The sequence below is a fragment of the Podarcis erhardii genome (assembly GCF_964252035.2).
Source record: "Podarcis erhardii genome assembly, chromosome: 7".
Taxonomy (NCBI): Eukaryota; Metazoa; Chordata; class Lepidosauria; order Squamata; family Lacertidae; genus Podarcis; species Podarcis erhardii.
Genome location: NC_138511.1, coordinates 64,596,560 through 64,618,220, shown reverse-complemented (window position 1 = coordinate 64,618,220; position 21,661 = coordinate 64,596,560). Strand labels below are relative to the sequence as shown.

Sequence of the window (21,661 nt, the reverse complement as noted above, 5' to 3'; positions counted from 1 at the left end):
CCGTCATGGGCATTTGAACTGCCGACCTTCTGATCGGCAAGCCCAAGAGGCTCAGTGGTTTAAACCACAGCGCCACCAGCATTTACTGTCTTCTAAATAGAAATAAAGTGGCAAACAGGTGATCCCATTTGCCAGCTCAATCTTCATATGTCAGGAGTGCTCTGATGGTGTTTCCTGCTTGGCAGGGGGTTGGACTCGATGGCCCTTGTGGTCTCTTCCAACTCTATGATTCTATGATTCTGTCCAGGTACCCTCTGCTGCTGATGCACAACTCCAAAGCCCCTGCTTTTTCTTCTGGTTCATCATCTTTAAACCAGAAAGCCTAGTGTCACTTGGGGGGTGGGGAGTCGCTAGTGATTAGTCCCTCAGGTATGGAGTCTGACTGGGGTGGGGGGTGATAAAATACAAAAACCTCTCCATGGCCCCTTGACCCAGCTCCTTGCTGCAATATTTTAGTTCTTCTCTTGAGAAACTCTGGGCGTGCTGAGGGAAAGTTTGAACCTGAAGCTTCAGAGCAGATGTTGACATCTGGCAAACAACTATTTGTCTAAAGGCACCCTTGGTCAATGATGCAATTCAATCAAAGTACCCAAAGCTATACTAGTTAAATAACAATTTGTCCAGTTTCAGTTGTTCTTTAGGGAAAGTCATAACAAGTACAGGTGACACATTTGCATTTTAATGTAAATTAATATTAATAGGTCCATTGTCTTCTTTCTGTACAGATATATACAAATAGGTAAACATAGCAGTTTTATATTTACAAAATAATTAAGTTATTTTTATTAATTAGGCTCTCTGTATATATAAATACACATGTACATAAATAGCACCAGCACAGGATGCTTCAACATTAGTTGTGTCTTATTTACAGTTGAGAACAGTACGAGGTTGTGTTTGGCAAGGTCATGCCAATGGTGTAATGTACACCAACAAGCACCATCCGGGTCCGTGGCAAGATAAAATTTTATAAAAAAAAAAAGGGGGGGGGGAGAGAGACCCTTAACAGTTCTGCAATTTTCTTTACCACATTTGATGCCATTGGTATCAGGCGGATTAGAGGCAGCACGAAGCACACCCAAAGAAAGTGACTGCTCAAAAGGTGTTTTTCAAAAAATAAATGTAAAAATAAATAACAATGGTGGCGCACTTATTCCATCAAGAGATATGTTCCTGCAGTACTGCACATTGCCCTGCATGCAGATGCAGTTGGTGCTCCTTCAATTCCACGTAGCATGTACCAGTGTTTGCTCTCCAGAGAAGTCTGGAAGGACGTCATAGAGCACTCCCTCAAGGAAGTAAGTCAGCATCCCTCCTGCACAGCGGATGGCCCCGTGGCAGCCCCTCCCCACCTTCAAAGGATCCCAGTGTGTAAACAGCAAACCAAGGCAAGCCGAGGTCAAACAATGCTGGCCAGCTCTGTGGAGTCCGATTCGGTGCTACTGTTGTTTTCTTCATCTCTGGGGAAGTAAAAGAAGGAAAATATATGTTAACCACACACACACACAAACAAACAGGTTTGCAGTAGGCACACAGATTGCAGCTGTAAGAGCTGCATTCAACTAATGAGTCCTGCTAGTGGAAGCCCATGCCAGGACTTCTGCTAGTGCAATAGGGCTTCCCCCCATCCTCCCAGCTTGAGTTGTGTGTGTGTGGGGGGGGGGGGGAAACCCAGAACAGTGCATGAGGGGAGGAGAGGGGAGATTGTTCCATCTGGTAAGCCAACATGCTTCCACTGATGGAACAATTGTCATAGAACTATGATGAATTCCTAAGTTTCCAAGCAGGGATTAGGTGTTGCTGCCAGAGGCAAAAGTGTCCTCCAGCTGTGTACACACCATACATTTAAAGCACACACCCTATCCCAGGAATCCTGGGAAATGTAGTTTGTTAATGTTGCTGGAAATTATGCTTTTGTGAGGAGTAAACCACAGTTCCCAGGATTCTTTTTGGGGGTGCTTTGAAGGTTTGGTGTGTACCAGGCAAGGCGAGGTCAGTACCCAATCCAGAGCTCCTGTGTGTTTGCACTATGCTGACCTTGCTTCTGCCTCGTCCCTCCTCTTTTACCTTCTGGGAAGCAGCAGGGACTGCTACTGCTTCTGTCCCATTATGAAGATGCAGGTTGCTTGTTAAGACGCAGCTCATGACACCCCTGGTGCCCTCTTCCAGGCTCGACAGGGAATGCAAGGCACAGCCTGCTGCTTATGTGACAAATGTCCCTCCCTCTGGGGAATGAAAGAGGTTCGCAGTATTGGAAAGGACTCAGAAATAGAGGAAAACAGTCTGGTTGGTGGGCCACTGCGACTCACAGGTCACCAGTTGCCTATCCCTGAACTAGAGCTACCCCCACTTCTGAACTATCAGGCAGTTACGTGCCACCACTAATCTTGGAGTAAAAGAGGTACTCGAGGCAACTCTAAACAGTCAGGAATCCCAGCAAGTGAAGACAGAACTATCAGGAAGCCAAGCAGTGATTTGTGCATAAAGGGCCAACATTCAGGATCACTCAGCATTTTATATTTAGCTCTCTACACCCTGCCATGGAGTGCTGCATCAGAGAAACTAGACACCCATTTGTCCCAGGGCCATCAAACGCCTGCTCTATTTTAAGTTTTGGCAATAAACGGAAAGGGTCATCTGGAGGAAGAGCCACCTGTCCTTGCAGGATTTGAACCCGTTGCCACACACGGGGAATTTTGAAAGAGTGGTGTTTTCTGTGGGTGGGGGGATTCTTCCTGATTCTGAATGGAACATGAGATCACACTCTCCCCTTAACTGCAGCTTCACACAGACACGGGATTCCAGATCCTTTGCAAGCCATCCTTCTTCGGAGCCCCTCCCATGCTCAGCCTATGAGACTACAGTGAGCATTTTTGTTCAGAAGGGATCAAGGAGGCATAGCATCTGTGGCAATCGCTCCTGAGCCAACAGCCTCCCTGCAAGGGAATGTTCTCCTGCAACTACTGGCTAGGGGGTGATAGCCCATCCCATGAGAAACGTCCCAGTCTGATAGTTGCTCAACTCTGCCAAGTTACAGGTGCACTCGCCCCTGCCCCGCCCCAAGTGGCCATCTGGGGTCTCACCTTAAATCCTGCAGGGCTTTCTTGTTTTTCCGTCGCCTCTCCTCATCAATGGGGTACAGCTTGAAAAGGAGCAGGCCAAGGATGATCAAAGCCACAGGAGCAGCAGACACCAGTATCTTCAAGGTCAAGTTCACCTCCTCTGGCTGGGAGCACCCCCGGGTCTTATAACCAGCAAAACTACACACCAAAAAAAGAACCGTTATGATGGCTGAGTAAAGTGTCCAGCAGCCCTGTGTCGCTCCTTACCACACCGCCAGGTTAACAAAACCAGAATAAATTAAACAAAATAATAAATTATGCAAATTGGCCCAAATTGCAATAAACAAACCTACACACAAAACAGGTTTCATAACTCTTTTCTTGGGCTGCCTGGGCACAGAATTTTAACATTCTTTTTAACATACACTCCTGCTACAGCCCCCGTAACTTCTTTGAACAACCTAGTGAGTTAAATCTCTGTTTTAGAGAAGGCAAACTGCAACTAAGACAGAACAAACTGCCTAATGCAGCACACAGGTATGTGAAATTAATGGTGACACAGAGCTTCAAGCCCAGGTATTCCAGGGCTCCCAGGTGATGCATTCTAGACACTGGATCTCACTAGCTCTCCAGTAGATCCATCAGGATCCTCCTCTCCCTAAAATGTCCCCATTCCAGCCATCATGACGAAAACTACCATGCAATTTTAAAGAAATTGTGTTGGCATCTGATAGTCTTCTTCTTATTCCCCATTTCCTCTTGCATAGTATCTTTTTAGTTTGTAAGGGCAGGGATTGGCTTTGCTTTTATTCAAACAAAGCCACTCTGGAAGCCTTTTCGGCTGAAGAGTAGGGTAAAAATAATAATGCTTCAAATGATGGTGTTCTGCTATATATACACCACCAAATCTAAAAAAGGGGAGGGGAGAAAGAGACAGGCAGACAAAGACTTACTCTAAACTGAGTGTGGAGATCCCCAGAGACACCCCAGATGCAAATTTGATGAAGAAGACGTAGAAGGAGAAGAAAATCGCTTCGTGGCCAGTGGAATCTGGGTGCTGCAGGTTGAAGTCATCAATGACATCTGGCAACATGGACCTAAATGGAGAGAGAAGCAAACCAGTCAGTACCATTTCATTCTCCCCAATTGTCCTCAGCTTCCAAACTGGAGGTTACAACAAAGAAGTAAGATGTCCAGTTACATAGGGCTGCGATACGTCCGAGTTCTCCTGGACATATCCTGGATTCAGTTGCCGAAAATAGTGTCTGGGGGGGAATTTCCAGAAATTGCTAAAATGTCCGGGGAAACCTGAACGTATGGTAACCCATGTTGGAAGTGGACTTGTTTTGGGCAAATTTCCTAAAAAATAGGTCAAGAAAATTAAATTTTTTTGAGATTTTGCAAAAAGCTCAACAACATTTATCACTGGATTTTCCCTCTCTGAAATATGGCATCCCTAAATTACAAATCACACTTTTTCACTCAATGATAACCAGAAAAACATGTTTTGGAGCTGCCCCATTATTTGCCACCCGCACTTCAACATAGAGTTGGGAGTTTCAACATAACATAGGAGTTATTGGGGTGTGTGTGTAGAAGCATAATTTGCTTTCAGCACTGAAAACACAGTACTATGTTTACTAAACACACACACACTCTCACACACACACACTTACCAGGGTAAAAGAAAAGCAGCAGCGACACTGATTCCAGCTGCAACAGCCACTATATAGGTGATAATAAGGTTACTTTCCATGATTATGATCAAGAGGAGGAAAGGAGTTGCAGACTGTGGAATCAAGAAAGGAAATGGTCAAAAAGATAATCATTTGAAGGTTTTCACTGGCTCAAGACACAGTGGATAAAGATTTATTTTTTTAAAAAAACTTGATAGTTTAGGCTTTAATTGTTTGCAACTTGAAAACAGTATACAAATATTCATTTATATACCTGCAATACCTGCAATATATATATTAATTAATATAATATAATATAATATAATATAATATAATATAATATAATATAATATAATATAATATAATATAATATAATATATATTAAAGGAACAAGGTGGGCTAATATTGATACAGACCTCACAACTTACATGTGTTTAATTTATGCAATTTCAGCTTTACACGGTTGATGGCCAACTGGTTAAAATTGAACAAATTAAATGTGCAAAAACTGGTGAGCTTAAAAGTTCTTTTTGCACAGAGTTCTCCTGGTGCAGAAAGAGCTTTTAAGCTCTCTGCCTTGCTTACCAGGCTCTGGGAAGCTCATTCTCGGGCTCTGGGAGGGTCTTGCAAGATATCGGAAAGCCTCCTAGCGTCTGGTAAGCAAAGCAGAGCACTTAAAAGCTCTCTGCTCGTTTCTAAGACTCACATGGTGTGCTGGTTCAGGAAAGCAAGACTGGGGTTCCAAGGAGGTGGTATGTCTATAAGCATTTGTGGGTATCCACGCCATCCCCAGAACATAATCATCACAAAAGATGTGAGAAGACTGCATTTCTTGATTTGTAGGCCAATTGCAATGTAGCCCAGCCCTGTGAATAGACTTAGTAACTTACAGGAAGAAAGTAGCAGGTACAGCCCAACACTATGATGTCAGTAGGCCTCAAGCACATGAGGTCTGTTCCTCCATGACAAGGCCTTTCCACAGCCTTGTTCTGGGGAAAAGTAAAGGGGCCACATGAGGCCCCAAGTCCTGTACTGTCAATAGGCCTTAGATCTGCTGCAGAACAGCCATCTCAGAGAGGAAAACACACAGAGCTAACACTGCACCGCTAACAGCCCTCTAGAGAAAACCTTTGAAAACCATAGTGTTTACCCATAATTCCATGGCACGTTCAGTTCTTGGACCTAATAGTTTTATCAAGATCTAGACCAGCTCACTGAGAAGCTGCTTGGCAGACCACTTGGGCCGTGTGGTTTCCTCGCTGTTGTAGGCTTAGCAGCGCCAAGTGGAAAGACCTGCTCTGTGCACTACGTTTCCCTGCATGGCTTGGCAACAGGCACAAAACCTCAAGTCGGCTTTGTGCTTCCCCTTGGAGATTTTTTCACTCACCGAGATTCCAATGTAGACGGCCGTTTTCTTCCCAAAGCGAGTGAGGAACCACTGCCAAAAGGGGATGGTAAGAGTGGCAGAGAGCTGCAAGAGAGCAACAAGAAGGGGATGGGAGGAAGAGTTGTTACTCGAGTCAGCCAGAGTCAGCCTTTGCAACAGCCTCTCCAAGGGAGCTCTGCGGGAGCCTCAGGCACTATGTATGCAAGATCACACACTTGGATGTGGCATTGATTAACCTGGACTTAAACCCCCGATTCCAAACACAATCATGCGTATGGAATCCACAGTTCGTTCATAAGCATGCACAGAAAGAAGGGGAAATGTTCTGACAGCAACCATAGCTAAGGACCCCAGGGCAGGTTATCATCATGGGAGATTTTTCTTTTAGGAATGCCTGCAGTCACATAATGGCAGGGCAAAAAACATGCTCAGGTTACATGATACCCATTTACAAATGGCTGCACCAGCTCCTTGGCTTCTTTCATAGCCAGCACAAATGCCAATTCTATCCTCAGCTGTCCCACCATAGTCTCCTGTTCTCAAACAATCATAACCAGTCTCCTTCACTGCCCCCTTACGCCTGAAACTCCCTTCCTTTTTTATAATAACTGTTTATTAGTTTTCAATTAAAGTCCAATAATAGCCTCATTTTAACAATACCAATTTATAATACAATTCGTTCAAATACCGAGTTACAGAATTTAGATAAAGTGGCCCCCTGTGCGCTAGATTTGATTGTCTGGTGATTTTCTTTATTTCTGCGTTCTATAGCAACAATGCCAGAATTCCGCAAGGCTTATAAAGCACCGAGTTTCCCAACAAGAACTCAGCCAGTGTCAAGTTCCTTTTCCTCATGAAAGTTCCTCTCAGGGCAGCGTCTCTGCCTTTGCCTCTTCTTAGGACAGGACAGGAATTGTTGGTGGCATGTCAAGAACACGCCCCTACGTTCCTATGCAGTCAGAAAGGGGAAAGAGGAGAGGAGAAATGAAGGGTGGCAGGGTCCTCCGGACTGTTACTTAACAGGGATTGACGTAAGTTTTGATTCTGCAAAGGGGGCGTGAACTGGATGGAGTCTGGCCAAGAGAGCTGGCCATGAGAATGACAGAACATGCTCCACACCCCTCTCTAAGGGACACGCAATGAGGGGTTGAGGTCACAGCCGCCGGCGGCATCCAGCAAAGCTAAGCATGTGGCTACAACTAAGGGAAGCTTGAATATCCTACTGAGGACAAGCACAGCCCCTCATCCATCCTCTCTCATCCCCTCTCAGCAGCACTGTCTCAAAACACCACAGGGAGATGGTGCTACAAATTATTATTATATAATACAGCTCCAGCTGTGGACGCTGAAATTTATACAGAGTTCCATAAGCAAAAAAAGTGACACAGGTCCATGTCCTCCTCCCTTTGCCAGGACAGCACTTGGGTTTGGTTACAGTCAAAAGGATTAAAGGGTTTAAGCCAAAGGCTTAATGGAAAAAGGCAGGTTTGGTGGAGTGATTACGGAACAGCCTTTGCCAGCCTGGCACCCTTCGGATGCTTTGGATTACAACTCCTCTCGTTCTATGGCATTTGTGCTCCAAAACATCTGGAAGGCACTACGCCGGCAAAGGCTGTTCTGTAAGACAGCTGTGTGTGATCTCGCTGGGCAAGGGGCATATGGGGGGGGGGAGCATGGGGAAGTACTGCAGGTCATTGGGCTGGAGCCCATGAACACCCCCTCCCATGTTTAGGAACACACACTATTTCCTGAACTTGCACGGCTCTAAAATAAGACTAATTTTTACTTTCTTCCTCAATTTTGACTTGGCCACGAGGTCCTTAAAAAAGGGTGGGAAAGGGTGGGTGGCCTAAACTCTCACTAGATAAGCAGACTATGAATTTGCTGCAAATGCCCAGGCCACATGGTTTGGGTGGGGAGGAAAGAATAGGAATGAATATGCTAGCCAAGTCAAATTAACACAGTAAAACTGCAGGAGACCACACACCGATTAAGCAGAAGCTTTTTGAAAACATAAAAATAAACACCATACTTTCAGGACTGCCTTATAGAGGCCACATGTCTGTCTGTCTGTCTGTCTGTCTGTCTGTCTGTCTGTCTGTCTGTCTCTCTCTCTCTCTCTCTCTCTCTCACACACACACACACACACACACACACGGCACTGAGAGTCACCACCTGGTATTCAGATACATCAAGGCCCTTTCTTACCAGCGCCTCCCTCCACTCCAAAATATTCAGAGCTCTTCTTCAAATAGTCCAGAGCCCTGTTCATTTTATTCCCCCACAACGGCCCGGACACACACTCAGCATTCCATGCAGGGTTTGTAATGGCTCCTTGAATGCAAATGGATCAGGTTTTCCCCACTCACTTCTCTAACATTCATCTCCAACCTCTCCAAAACATCCAATTCATCCTGTTCAGCTCCAGGTGGGTGTGCTACATATGCTGCCCCTGCTTAACTTCAAAACCAGCAATTTCCTTTAGGAACTGTTCTGCAGAATGAGTGTATCACACCACTTTTAATAGTCATGGTTACACCACCCCACCCCACCCCCCAGAATCCTGAGGACTAGTTTCTCATAGGTGCTGAGAATTGTTAAGAGACTCTTATTCCCCTCACAGAGCTGCAATTCCCAAAGTTCCCTGGGAAGAGGGATTTGCTTGTTAAACCGCTCTGGGAACTCTGTGGGAGGAATAAGACTCATTCCCCTCCCAGAGCTTAACAACTCTCTGCACCTATAAGATTCCTTGGGGAAATCCATGACTGTTTAAAGTTGTGCAATACTGTCTTAAATGTATAATATGGATGAGGCCTCAGTAATGCATGTTCCTGAACGTGTCATTTTAAAAGAAAAGAAACTTCCTTGTTTTTTTAGCAATGTGGTGAATATCTATATCTATATCATCTATCTATCTAGATCTATCATCTCCTGTCTTCCTGTTTGAAATGGTATAGTCCAAGGCACAGCACCTCCTCTACAAACACACCATTAATGTGCAGAAGTACAGTGGTGCCTCGCAAGACGAAATTAATTCGTTCCACAAGTTTTTTCTTCTTGCGAGTTTTTCTTCTTGCGAAGCACGGTTTCCCATAGGAATGCATTGAAAATCAATTAATGCGTTCCTAGGGAGACCGCCTTCAGACCAGGTCTCCGGGGACAGCGGGGAACCCTCCTCCCACCACAAGCCCCAGGAACAGAGGAGAAGCTGCGCGCTTCTCCTCTGTTCCTGGACCTCCCACCGCAAGCCTTCAGGACAGGTCTGGCAACAGAGGGGAAGGCGCGCAGCTTCTCCTCTCTTCCCGGGGCTTGCGGTGGGAGGAGGACTTTTCTCCCCACCGCCAGCCTTCAGAACAGCCTTCTGAAGGCTGGCGGTGGGAAGAAAAGCCCTTCTCCCGCCGCCAGCCTTCAGAAGAGTTCCTGCAGGGCTGCCTAGGCTGCGGATAGCAGCCTGCTGCCCGGCGCGAGGGGCGCTCCGCTTCAGGGGCGCGGGGCAGACATTCGCAGCTTGGGGAGCCCTGCAGGACTTCCCCGCAGGGCTCTCCAAGCTGCGGATAGGGGCAGCAGGCTGCTATCCGCAGCTTGGAGAGCCCTGCGGGGAACTCTTCTGAAAGCTGGCGGGGGAGAAGGGCTTTTCTTCCCACCGCCAGCCTTCAGAACAGCCTTCTGAATGTTGGCGGTGGGGAGGAAAACCTTCCTCCCACCGCAAGTCTTCAAGACAGGTCCGGGAACAGAGGAGAAGCGCTGTGTGCCTTCCCCTCTGTTCCCGGACCTGTCCTGAAGGCTTGTGGTGGGAGGAGGGCTTTCCTCCCCACCGCCAACATTCAGAAGGCTGTTCTGAATGTCGGCGGTGGGGAGGAAAAACCCTCCTCCCACCGCAAGCCCCGGGAAGAGAGGAGAAGCTGCGCGCCTTCCCCTCTGTTGCCGGACCTGTCCTGAAGGCTTGCGGTGGGAGGTCCAGGAACAGAGGAGAAGGCGCGCAGCTTCTCCTCTGTTCCCGGGGCTTGTGGTGGGAGGAGGGTTCCCCGCTGTCCCCGGAGATTTCCCTATGGGCTTTCGTCTTGTGAAGCAAGCCCATAGGGAAATTCGTCTTGTGAAGCCGCTAAAAAATCGGAAAACCCTTTCGTCTTGCGGGTTTTTCGTTTAGCGAGGCATTCGTCTTGCGGGGCACCACTGTACTTTATATGGGAAACAATGGCACCTTCAAAGGACACCATTTCCTTTTGTGTGTTTTGCATTTCTAGGATGGCTTAAGAGTGAATCACTGGAACTGGTACCAGATCCAAAAAGTCAGCATTTTACCTGCCCAAAGTTTTTAGTTTTTCTGTAGCCATGAGAAAACAGAGACCATTGGCGGGGGGCGGGGAGGAGGTAAAAAGAAAGCCAGACTGCGCTCAGGATTTGGCCTACCCTGAAGCTGTTTCACAGAGAAAGCTGACAGAGACGCCCCTCCCCCCCCTGAGCTAAATGCAACACCATTGCATGGTAGTCAGTACCACGCTGCCAGGCTGCAAAGGAATTATTCTTTTTACCACACCATCAGATGAAAGCATGTGGCAAAACAGTTGTCTGCAACCAGTGCAATCAAACCTTTTTGTAAATGTGACACACAGGAGAAGGAAAAGGAAGACAGCAAGTTATTGGTGGGGCTTTACTATGCTACGGTGTCTGCATCAGGCCACAGTTTGACTCCTTTGTGAGCTTGGAGAAGCAGAACAGGGCCTCTTCGCCCACCGTGCTATTACCGCCTGAAATACTTTCAAGTCCCTGTGTTTCCTAAAGACGTTAGAGAGGAAGGGGGTTCTTCCCTCTCCCCTCACTTCACTTACTTTCTAGCCTGGCACAACACAATGCCCCCCACTGCCTGCTCCCCACCCCCACGCCTCCTCCTCACATCCATCAGCCTGGAAAGGCTTTCCCAGACAAATCGGCTCCATTCCTTTCATTCAGTGCCTCTCTCCGATAAACACTCAAGGCTCCTTTTTTCTCATGATTAAGGGTAGAAAAAATGGCCGGGTTGGGACAAAAGGCTCACATGGCTTTTATTCTCCGTCCCTTTTCACAGCCTCCTTCAAATTCCTAACAAAGAACACACTGTTCCAGGAACCATGTAAAGTGACTGCCCTTCCCTTCCCTTCCCTAAGGTTGCCCATCCTTTAGCTTCCTCCAACTCCTGCACAATTGTCAGGCAGCTTAAATGCTCCTATGGTGGCTCTCCAAGGAGTGCGTGGCTCAGTTCTCTGACTTCCACGTACTCCTTGGTCTCTTTGCACCCTGGCAGCTCAAGACCGGTTTACTGCTGGATGCGCCTCAATTACTATTGGTTTGCAGTTCAGTGGTAGTTTGGTGTTCAGTTGCTGGGCAAACCAAATCAAAGTTCTTCAACATGTCCCCAAAATGCCTTAAACAGATACAGAGCTGGATAGTCATAGAGTACAACTGCCCAGTTATTTCTGCTCAGGAGGAGAGCAGCCTTTTCAAAAGGCACCATCCTTTACCTTCCAATATTCAAAGTGAGTATTAGCTAAGTAGAATAATGGGGAACCTACAGCCCTCAATAACATTTTAGACTCCTTCTACCATTAGTTCTCGTCAGCTTGGAAAGCTACAGCTTTCCACAACACAGATTGGCGTGTGTGAGTATTTACAAAATAACCTGGGACACCCACACATAGGATGTCACACAATGTTCATTCTGCACATGTATAAAATAATTTTTTTAGTGTGGAATTCACTGCCTCTGCTGTACTCTTTTTGGCGCCTGCTTAAAACATTTCTGTTTACGCAAGTCCATCCAGACACACCACTGTTTTAATCTCCTTTTAGCTTACTACTGATTTTAATTGTTTTCTAAATGCTTTAATTACTTGTTTTCATCTATTTATTGATCATTTTAATTGTTTTGCTAAACCACTTTAGAGGCTCTGTTACAATCGATCAGTATATAAATATTGTTAGATAAAATAAAGAAATAAAAATAAAAAGAAGAATTCCATTCATGAGAGCCTTCTCCCTCATCACACTGGCCAACAGCTACAGACCTTCACTTCTGTGCTGCTGTATCTTATTGTATGGAAAAACTGATTACCTGGAGGTCTACTGCTGCCACTTGGATTCCAGCTGGAAATTTGGGCCTTCCCCCTCCCATGAAACTATGCTGGTACAGCTATTTACATGACTACTAAGGAAGTTGCAGGTGGGGGCAGGGGGCAGGAGAACAACATTAAAAGTTTGTAAAAGCATCTGTTCCGCATTAACCTGAACAAAATGAGGGCAGAGGTCAAGATGAAATGGATTTCCCAAAACCACTTAAACAGGTTCATGACAGAGGTCTCCCCCCCCCAAAAAAAGAGCTCCCTTTTGAAACAGATAAAGAGCAAGAGAAATGTGAGTAGTAGTCATGCTGACTGCCATATACATACCATGATGGCCAGGAGAATGTTCTGGAACTCATTGCGTAAGCCCAAGGTGTACGTACAGAACAAAGCAAAGTTGCCTTCCAGCAGCTGAAAAGAAGTGGAACAGCTGACATTAAGGGAAGAGATCCTGGGAACTCTCATTAAATCTCATTAGAAAGGAAGGGAGGTTCTTGATTTCTGCCTGAAGTAACTTCTTTATCCTGTCTTTCCTCTATGGAACTCATAGCAGCATACTGTACCTAGTTATTTCCCCCTTATACAATCTATTCTCACAACTACCCAGTGAGGTAGGAGAGAGACAGAGAGAGAGAGAGAGAGAGAGATACTGTCAAAGGCTGTCCAGTGAGCTTCAAAGCCAAGCAGGGACATGAACCTGGGTCTCCCCAGTCTTAGTTTAACCCTCTAACCACTATACAGTGGTACCTCGGGTTAAGAACTTAATTTGTTCTGGAGGTCCGTTCTTAACCTGAAACTGTTCTTAACCTGAAGCACCACTTTAGCTAATGGGGCCTCCCGCTGCTGCCGTGCTGCTGCTGCACAATATCTGTTCTCATCCTGAAGCAAAGTTCTTAACCCAAGGTACTATTTCTGGGTTAGCGGAGCCTGTAACCTGAAGCATCTGTAACCCAAGGTACCACTGTATTTCACTGACTTGCCAACATCCCATAAGGGGTGGAGGTTCAGCTGCAATGTTAAATGCACTTATCCCCAATTATAGGCTGTCCCTAAACAGTGTTATAAATTAGCCAGGCGCCAGGTGCATTTTGCAACTGGCATGGGCTCAATTGTGGCCACATAGAGATCTCTGGATGCCAGGTCTGCAACTAGGGAAAGCAAAATGTCACTTAGAGAAGGATCTGAAATATTTTCCTTGAAGTATGAATTAGTTTTATCCTGGATTGTTTTATTTTATTTTTTAAATGTGTTGTAAACCACATTGAGATTTGTTCTTTAAAATATAAAGCTGTATAGAAATGAAAGAACAAGAACAACCTTCATTGTGTGTGTGTGTGTGTGTGTGTGTGTGTGTGTGTGTGTGTACACACTAGACATTCTATTATGGTGACCGTAACCAGTGGCGTAGCGTGGGTTGTCAACACCCGGGGCAAGGCAAGTAATTTGCACCTCCTAACCCGTGGATTTGCGCCCCCTAACCCTAACCCCCAGATGTTGCGCCCGGTGCGGTCGGCCCCCCCTGCACCCCCCACGCTACACCACTGACCGTAACCTAGGTTTAAGGGTGGCATTTGGCAATAAGGATTATATACCAGAGTTTCTAACACTGCCCCTAAAGATATCTTAAATCACAGCTCCTCTGTCCAAGAATGTGCTTATACGTACACTGAGGTTTATACAAACCAGATTTGGGAGGCGGGGCGGGGGGGGGGAAGGGGAGTGCAGCCTATAGTCAGAACAATACAGTAACTCCAGAAACAGAGGCGTATAAAAATAAACCTCTGTATTGGAATCTGGAGCAGTGTGTGTGTGTGTGTGTGTGTGTGTGTGTGGAGGAGGGAGAGAAAAAGACAAGAAGGCTACTGGATGACTGCCACAGTGAAGGGGAAGGAAGGCTAACAAAAGTGGAAGAATTCAGCAGATTCCCCAAGGCCAGAGAAGAAAAGTCACTATTCACAATTGAGCTGGAAGTAAAAAAAAAAAAGCTAAATGAGAAGTATTCAGCCAAGGAGCAAGTTCAGCATTGCTGCTGTTGCAGCTTGTTGCTACTAGGGCAGATTCCAGAAAAGGTTAAGAAGTGTGCCTCTTTAGCAAGAATCTGGTATTAAGGACCCATAGACAGCCTCTGGTAAAGTTCTTCAGCTTTGTCCGGTGATTGCTTCTATACCAATGTGTCTATAATCCAGAAATAGATCTAGGTCTGAGTTCATTCATTAAGCGCAGCTGTTTTCCTCTGCTCCTCCTTTTGAGAGCAGCCCATTTCACAGCACTCTTTGTTAAACCTTAGTCCTTAATATGAGGCCTTAGTACCGGTATGTATTAACATTCTAGCTAGCAGACATCTTGCCCTGGGTTCTGCCATATAGTTGCCTGTTTCAAACTAATTTACCTTGTCATTTGCTCAGTTTAGGACACTATCTTGTATTACTGATAGAAACAGAGCTGAGTGGTCCTTCCCCAAAGCTAGTCAGAAAAGTGCCATCAACTCAATGGGAACTAAAATGTTGTTCTTCTTTTGCAACCTGGCTTCTAACACCACGCTTGTTTTCAAGGAAACAGGAGACACACTAGGACACACAACACGCTTCTCTGTGGGTCTCTGATCAAGTTTAACAATTTGTGGTATTCCTATTACCAACTCAGGTTTCCAAAAAGCAACCAGGGTATCACTGAACTAAATGCACCAGGTTGCACTCTTAACTCAGATTTTGTGCGTGTTTTGTCTCCATTTCTGGAAAGAGTTCCAACAACAGTTGTCGTAAAAACCCTTCTGGCAGATTATGGTTATTATAACTTATTCCCTTTTTAACAAGAATACTCCTGAACCAATCTATTCTGTCTAAAACAGCACACTACTCTCCGTGTTATGACCTATACTAGGCAATCCAGATATATGTCTGACTTCTTAGCTACCAATCCCAACATAGGGTCCCAGCAAAGTTGACAAATACTATAAGGCTTGCATTTTATTTTCCCAACCTGGAAAGAATCCATCTGGCAAGGGAGAAAAAACAGTAAGTCTGAAGGCTGCAATGAAATAAACCAGCCTGTGATCTTTGGATGAAGGGCAGTATATTAATTAATTAATTCAGCCAGCCAGCCAGCCAGCCAGCTGCCTGGAGATATCATATAAAATCATCATCTTAAATAGAGGTGGTCAAGGCAGCCCATGACATAGGAACAAGCAACTTCCACACAGGGCTCACCGATGCAAATCCCAAGTGCCACCTGGCTAGGTGTTGTGGTGGATTCCGGGATTAGGATTCCCCCATGAAGGAAACAACAACGTTCTAAGCACTCGGGGAAATGGAAATTCTGTGCTCACCTGGGAACTTCTGTTCTTCTCAGGGAGAGAAAGTCACCAAGGTGGGGTAGGGAGGCCTCAAACAGGCAGACCTCACCTCAGTTTGAGGAGAGAAGGGACCCCACTTCTGAAGCTGGGTAGTAATGGTGCATTTATCACTGGGAGGGATGTGTGTGTGTAAAAGATGGTTTCCTTACCATAAAGGCCAGAGAGGTAAAGAGTAAGCCAGCAATCAGCTTGACGTAGGGGCCGTAGTTCATCACTAGTTTTAAGCTTTGGAAGAAGGAAACTGGCTCTTCTGGCTGGAGATCGGAAGACTCTGCGGGGAGCAAAACAGAAGCACTAGGTCAAGTTATTTCCCATCAAAGTATCTTCAGACAGGCCTTACACCACTTTCATGCTAATCTTGTGCTGGTGCAAATTTTGTTTTGATTCTTATATTCCTATTTGATTTAGTGAATTGTCTAGAACACACTGGTTAGTTGGGAGATACGTAAATACTATAAATAAATTTGAATGCAAAATAAAATGCTATGAACGAATGCCTTACAATGCCTTCATTATTTAACTTGTTTTGTGTCATTTCATCATTTTGCTCCTGGTTTTAGGATCTGGCTATGAGGAGCAAGGAGCCCAAGGCCAAGCCAAGGAAAAGATTGCTCAGCCACCTCCCTAACATGCTTCCCACAGTATCATGCTGTATAAGGGCTAGTGGCTGTCATCTCCTAAGAGCTAAACACTGACCCCTCACTATCAGATCCTACCGTATATCCACCCTACTGTGGAATTGTAGCTTATGCGTTGCTGCATTTTAGCGAAAGAGAGAAAGCAAGAAGTGGCAGCCCTCAGAATGCCATGTATGTGGATTAGAAAATAAGGTCTCTCACAGTACTACAGAGAACGGTAATGAATTTGCAAAGGCATAGACAAAGACAACTTCTTTTCTGCAGTGAGCAAATTGTTCCCAGTTCCCATAAGCTCAAGTCTGCAAATGAATTAGGAACACAGGAAACTGCTGAGTCAGACCAGGGGTCCTTCTAGATCAGTATTGTCCACACTGACTGGCAGGGGCTCTCCTGGGGTTCAGGATTCCCTCCCAACCCTACATGGAGATGCCAGGGATTGAACCTGGGAACTGATTCATGACCCTTCCATTATGTTCCAGTTTAGCAGCTTAAAACCAGAGCTTGAAACCTTTCGGGTGGAATACGGCAAAGGGAATTTCCATGCCTTTGCAATATATTCTGATGGCCAAGGCGCTTGCTCTTTGATACTTCCATTACTTGCATATTTTGGATATATATTCCCCCTCAGCCCTACTCACTACAGTCGTACCTTGGAAGTTCAACAGAATCTGTTCCGGAAGTCTGTTTGACTTCCAAAATGTTCAGAAACCAAAGCACGGCTTCTGATTGGCTGCAGGCATTTGGACGTTCAGCTTCCAAAAATAGTTTGCAAACTGGAACAGTCACTTTCGGGTTTGCGGCATTCAAGAGCCAAAACTAAGCTGTTTGAAAACCAAGGTACAACTGTATTTAGGCTAAGAAGTCTATTTTACAATTTGTCCAGGGCGCTATTGCATCACGTTGGGGCAGTGAGGGGAAAGAAAAAGCAAGCAAGCAAACCTATCAGGGAAATCTCCTTGTCAGTAAAACCTCCTCTCCATCATAAGTTTAGGACTGTTGACAGATGGATTGCAAGACTGGCAGGACTTCCCCTTGAAAGCTAGCTAACTATCATTTCACGAATGTGGAGTGTTTGGGTGATGATAGGCTTAGTTACCTAAGAAGAGGGACAATATTTCATAGATGTGGGTGATTCTTTTGATAAGTCCCCTGCAAATGTGGCCTCTAGCACACCTTGAGGCTGAGTGGATTAAAAACCTCAAGAGGAACTTGAGTGACAAGGAGGCCTTTGAGAATTCAGAACAAAGATCGCAAGAGCCAGCTTCCCTCCCCAATGGTTGGTTTCAACCAGCAAAAGTCAGGGGCTTTTCCACAAGGAGCTGGAGTTGCATAGGTGACGCTTGGTTTATGCAACGGGAAATTCTTGCAATGGAAATTCTTGCCCTGTGTGTCATTTGCTCCCTTGAAGTCAGCCCATGTATTAAAAGGGATTGGCCCATGTACAAAGAGGCACAATAAGGACATCCATCTTCAAGAGGCAAGGAGTAGATTCTTTTGCAACTATCAAACCAGCCCGATTACATGCCCAATGGGAAGAAAAGACAAAGCATGTCTCTTTTTTCTAGTGGGGGGGGGAGAGATCAGATGCTTATGCAGCACAATAGGAGTGCACAGAATGCTTCATGGATAATCCTAGTTCTCTCAAACCAGAAAAAACTCTATGAATTGGAAGTATGAGGTGGGTGGAACAGAAGAGGAATGCATGTGAGTGGAAATACGCTTATGAAAGCCAAACCATGGTTTGGTTGTTACATATTTAAAATAGGTCTGTGTAAGTAATGGGAGGGGGACCTAGCTCAGTGCCAGAGCACACAGTTTGCATTAAACAGGTTGCAGGTTCAATCCCTAGCATCTCCAGATTGGGCTGGGGAAAAACACCCCGTCAAAAACAATGGAGCGCTGCTGGCAGTCAGAGTAGACACTACGGTGTTAAGCAGTTTAATAATAATAATAATAATAATAATAATAATAATAAATAATAATAATAATAAATAATAAACAATAAACAATAAACAATAAACAATAATAATACTCAGCTAGATGAAGTAAAAGGCAGGTTTCAATGGACTCCTTTGGGAGCCAGTATGAATTCTGCACTACTCAACTTGCATCCATCTTTGTCACAAGCAAGTCGATTTCTTGGCAGATTATGCCTGGCCTTTACCTTTTGGAGCCCACCCCCTCCACCCACTTTGCAGAGGTCACTTAAGCTGTCCTTGCTCACCTCGTCTTTCTCGAACACCCACAGATAAGACGATAGCACAAAGGATATATATCCCACCGATGACACCAGCTGCGATCATGTAGGCATTTCTCTGTACAAGGATAGGAAACAAGGTTGGGGTGGGGGGTGGGAGACAAAGATGGAACATCCAGATGAGAGGTGATGTTTTCCAGAATGGCTTGGCACAAATGCATGAGCATGTGGGTGTCAGGAGAGGAGATTGTGGTGGCTTTGCTTCTCCCTGGCTGCTCTGGGAGTTGCGAAGTGCTGAGCTAAGCCATGGCTTGGCGCGTTTCTCCAAGTCTGGACTTATGGTTTAGTCAGTGCTTCCAAACAAAACTTAAGCTGTAAACCATAGGGCAAACCTTGGTTACAGCTTGTGGTTCTCCTGAAGCCTCTATGCTCTTGCTAAGCCATGGTTTGGCATGGTGTGATGCACAAAACAGGCCATCATATGCTTGCCTGACAATGGAGTAAAACCAAAGTCACCATTCCAGAAAACCCCAACAGCTTTTAATTATTATTACATCTGTATTTTGCTCTTTGCCCAAAGCACATTAATTAGCACTATGAACAGGCTGAGATGAAAGTGTAGCTTTCCTTTCATATAAACTGACCTGGAATTCAATAGGAGGGCAGTATTAAAGCATCAAGAAACAGCATCGGGTTTGATTGCTGCACCTCCAGTTAAGAATGGTCCTATGGCAAAGTTCAATTTAATCAAGGCAAAGGAAACCTTGCATAAGTACGTAAGAACCCAAAGGTTCATCTGGTCCAAGGATGGGGAACCTGTGGCCCTTCAGATGTTACTGGACTACAACTCCCATCAACCACCATCACTGAGTAAGTGTTTTGGTTGGGGCTGATGGGAAATGAAGTCCAACAAGCTGGAGAGATGCAAATTTCACATCCCTTTTGTAGTCCATCATCCTATTCCACACAGTGGCCAAATATGTGTCTCTGGGAAGCCCACAAACAAGACATGTAGCCAAGAGCTCTCTCTCCTTTTGCTGCTGCCTAGCAGTTGGCATTTGGAGGCATGCTGCCCCCTCTGAACCTGGAGCATCAGTGCGTATTCAGCCTGGCTACTAGATGGTCTTCTTGACGAAGAAGCAGGAGGAGGAGGAGGAAGAGTTCTCTCTCCAGCCCAGCTCTGCAGCCATGGGCTTCCACTAAACCCCTTACTATATTATCCCAACCAAGTGGGATTAGGGAATGCTCAAAAGGGATCTGTACCGTGTCCGTGAGTGAGCCAGTGTCATGGGTGATGTTGACCTCTTCCATGGCCACTGAAGAAGTATTGCCAATGTTCAACAAGAGCGGGTCTGGAATGCAAGGCGTGCCCACTTTGCCCACAATTTGCCCTTGGATGGCTGTTCCCAGGACGGTCCCAAGCACTTCCACTGTCATGCCTGCAGGAAAGGAATGCACAAGCGGTGATTAGGGCTAATAAGTGTACTGTTGGCGTATGAAAACCTAGCTCGCCCAGCAAGTTTAACTGTCACAAGTTGGCTAAACAAGCCCATTTCTGGTTTAACCCACTTAGCAATGGAGCCTATTTTGCAAAAGGTATTCAGTCATCTCCCAACAGTCTCCTGGGAAGCTATTTCCAATTCAGCATCTACTTAAAATGGATATTCCCAAATACCCGGTGGGGTGTAGATGTTTGGACCAAGACGACTCAGGTTCAAAACCCCACTTTGACACGAAGATAACCAGATGACCTTGGGCCAGTGACCATTGCTCAGTCTAACCTAACCTACCTCACAGGGTTGTTGGGATGATAAAATAGAGAAGAATTAAGTATGCTGTCTTGAGTTTGGAAGAAATGCAGGAAACAAATATGGTCAATAAATAAATATAGTAAATAAACATGAACAGAATTCAGCCCCTCATTTCCTAGTCAAGAGATAGAATTCCTTCATAATGTAGAAGGAAAATTGGATCCATGAGGAATGTGAACTGCCTCTGAGCCTCAGCCTTTTCTTGCAGTTGCTCAAAAGCTCCTCTTGAGTGAGGTTACATTTTGGTCTCTGGTCTAAATATTAAAATTGTTGAAAATAACTCTTCTACATATTAAGAGGTAAAATCTGGACATTACCACTGTAGTGGGAGCAAAGAATTTAATTTTTAATGCTCCCCCATGTGAAAAATTGAGTGGCCTACTTTATTGCATATTGGAAGATTGCAAGTGAGGTATGTGAATTCCCTCCCCATAACATGCCCCCTACCTTTCTAAGTGGCACAGCCAGAGTTCTATTGCCCCATAGTTCTATTCATCTGGGGCTGTTCTGACTAATGTGCAGAACAGCCTCAGATCAATGCAAATATTTATTTTCGTAATGAGAGGCTGATTTGCATCCATTCCAAGGAACTTAACAGTGGTGAACTTCCTGAAATTTGGGAGACAGCAGAAGTGTGGGACAAATAGATCACCTGTACAGATATGCTGAGAGGAGAGATTTCTGAAAAGCTAATTATTCACAACCCGGGAATCTTAATGTCCCATTTCCATTGAAAAAAAATAATCTTTTGAATGCTCCTGCCCTGCGTTTTCCAAACTGTCCTGCACAATTCATCCACGATCACTAGGCACTGAGCCCGAGCTTTGCAAAGGTGTGTTCTTCCTGTCTTAAGTAAACACTCCAAAGTAGACAGGAACAGCCTGAAAAGTCTCTCCCCTTTTCAGCAAGTTGCTTCCACTCAAATGCACACCTTACTGCACGTAACAACGATGACGCTCCATCATCAGCAAACGTATAGACCTCCAGCCATAGAAACCAGAGGCACACACCCAAAATTTCAAGCCTCCACATGCAACTGAGCAGGGCATATGAGCAAATTTCATGCTGAAGTCCCAGCAATTCACAGTTAAAACACAATTAGCTGGGGCAAGAGAGCAGGGGGTGGGGGGAAGAAGTAGACAGACTCTCAAATGAAAGGAGCACAAGCATTTCAACATTCAAGGAAGTGGCGGTTCTTACGGTAGGCAGTGGCGGAATCTCGCTCACTCTGCTCTCTGCTAATGAACATGGTGAGGGCCGAGTACGGAACATGGAAACACTGCAGAGGAGAACAAGCAAATAAGGAAGTCAGACTACGCATACCCTTCTCCAACCTGCAATTACAATATACAAAAGGAGAAGCAAGTGCAAAGAGGATGCTATTTTAGGAGGGTGTGGTGGGAATGGGGTGATGTAGAAGAAGAGTTAAGCAAGGCTTCGGGG

At 45.4% G+C, this 21,661-nt stretch overlaps 1 protein-coding gene across 1 annotated transcript in view; it reads right to left on the bottom strand.

Annotated features, from left to right (window-relative positions):
- Positions 1–657: 657 nt before the first annotated feature.
- The window catches only part of MFSD2A (MFSD2 lysolipid transporter A, lysophospholipid), a 36,058-nt gene continuing 15,054 nt past the window's right edge, over positions 658–21,661 (bottom strand). Inside the window, exons 5-14 of the mRNA XM_081871686.1 lie at positions 21,419–21,497; positions 19,671–19,846; positions 18,435–18,525; positions 15,722–15,843; positions 12,548–12,631; positions 6,126–6,209; positions 4,739–4,851; positions 4,016–4,159; positions 3,084–3,260; positions 658–1,460 (exon numbers count right to left, since the gene is read on the bottom strand). Of these exons, the coding sequence (XP_081727812.1) occupies positions 1,400–1,460; positions 3,084–3,260; positions 4,016–4,159; positions 4,739–4,851; positions 6,126–6,209; positions 12,548–12,631; positions 15,722–15,843; positions 18,435–18,525; positions 19,671–19,846; positions 21,419–21,497 (1,131 nt within the window). The 3' untranslated portion in view covers positions 658–1,399. The remainder of the gene's footprint in view (positions 1,461–3,083; positions 3,261–4,015; positions 4,160–4,738; positions 4,852–6,125; positions 6,210–12,547; positions 12,632–15,721; positions 15,844–18,434; positions 18,526–19,670; positions 19,847–21,418; positions 21,498–21,661) is intronic.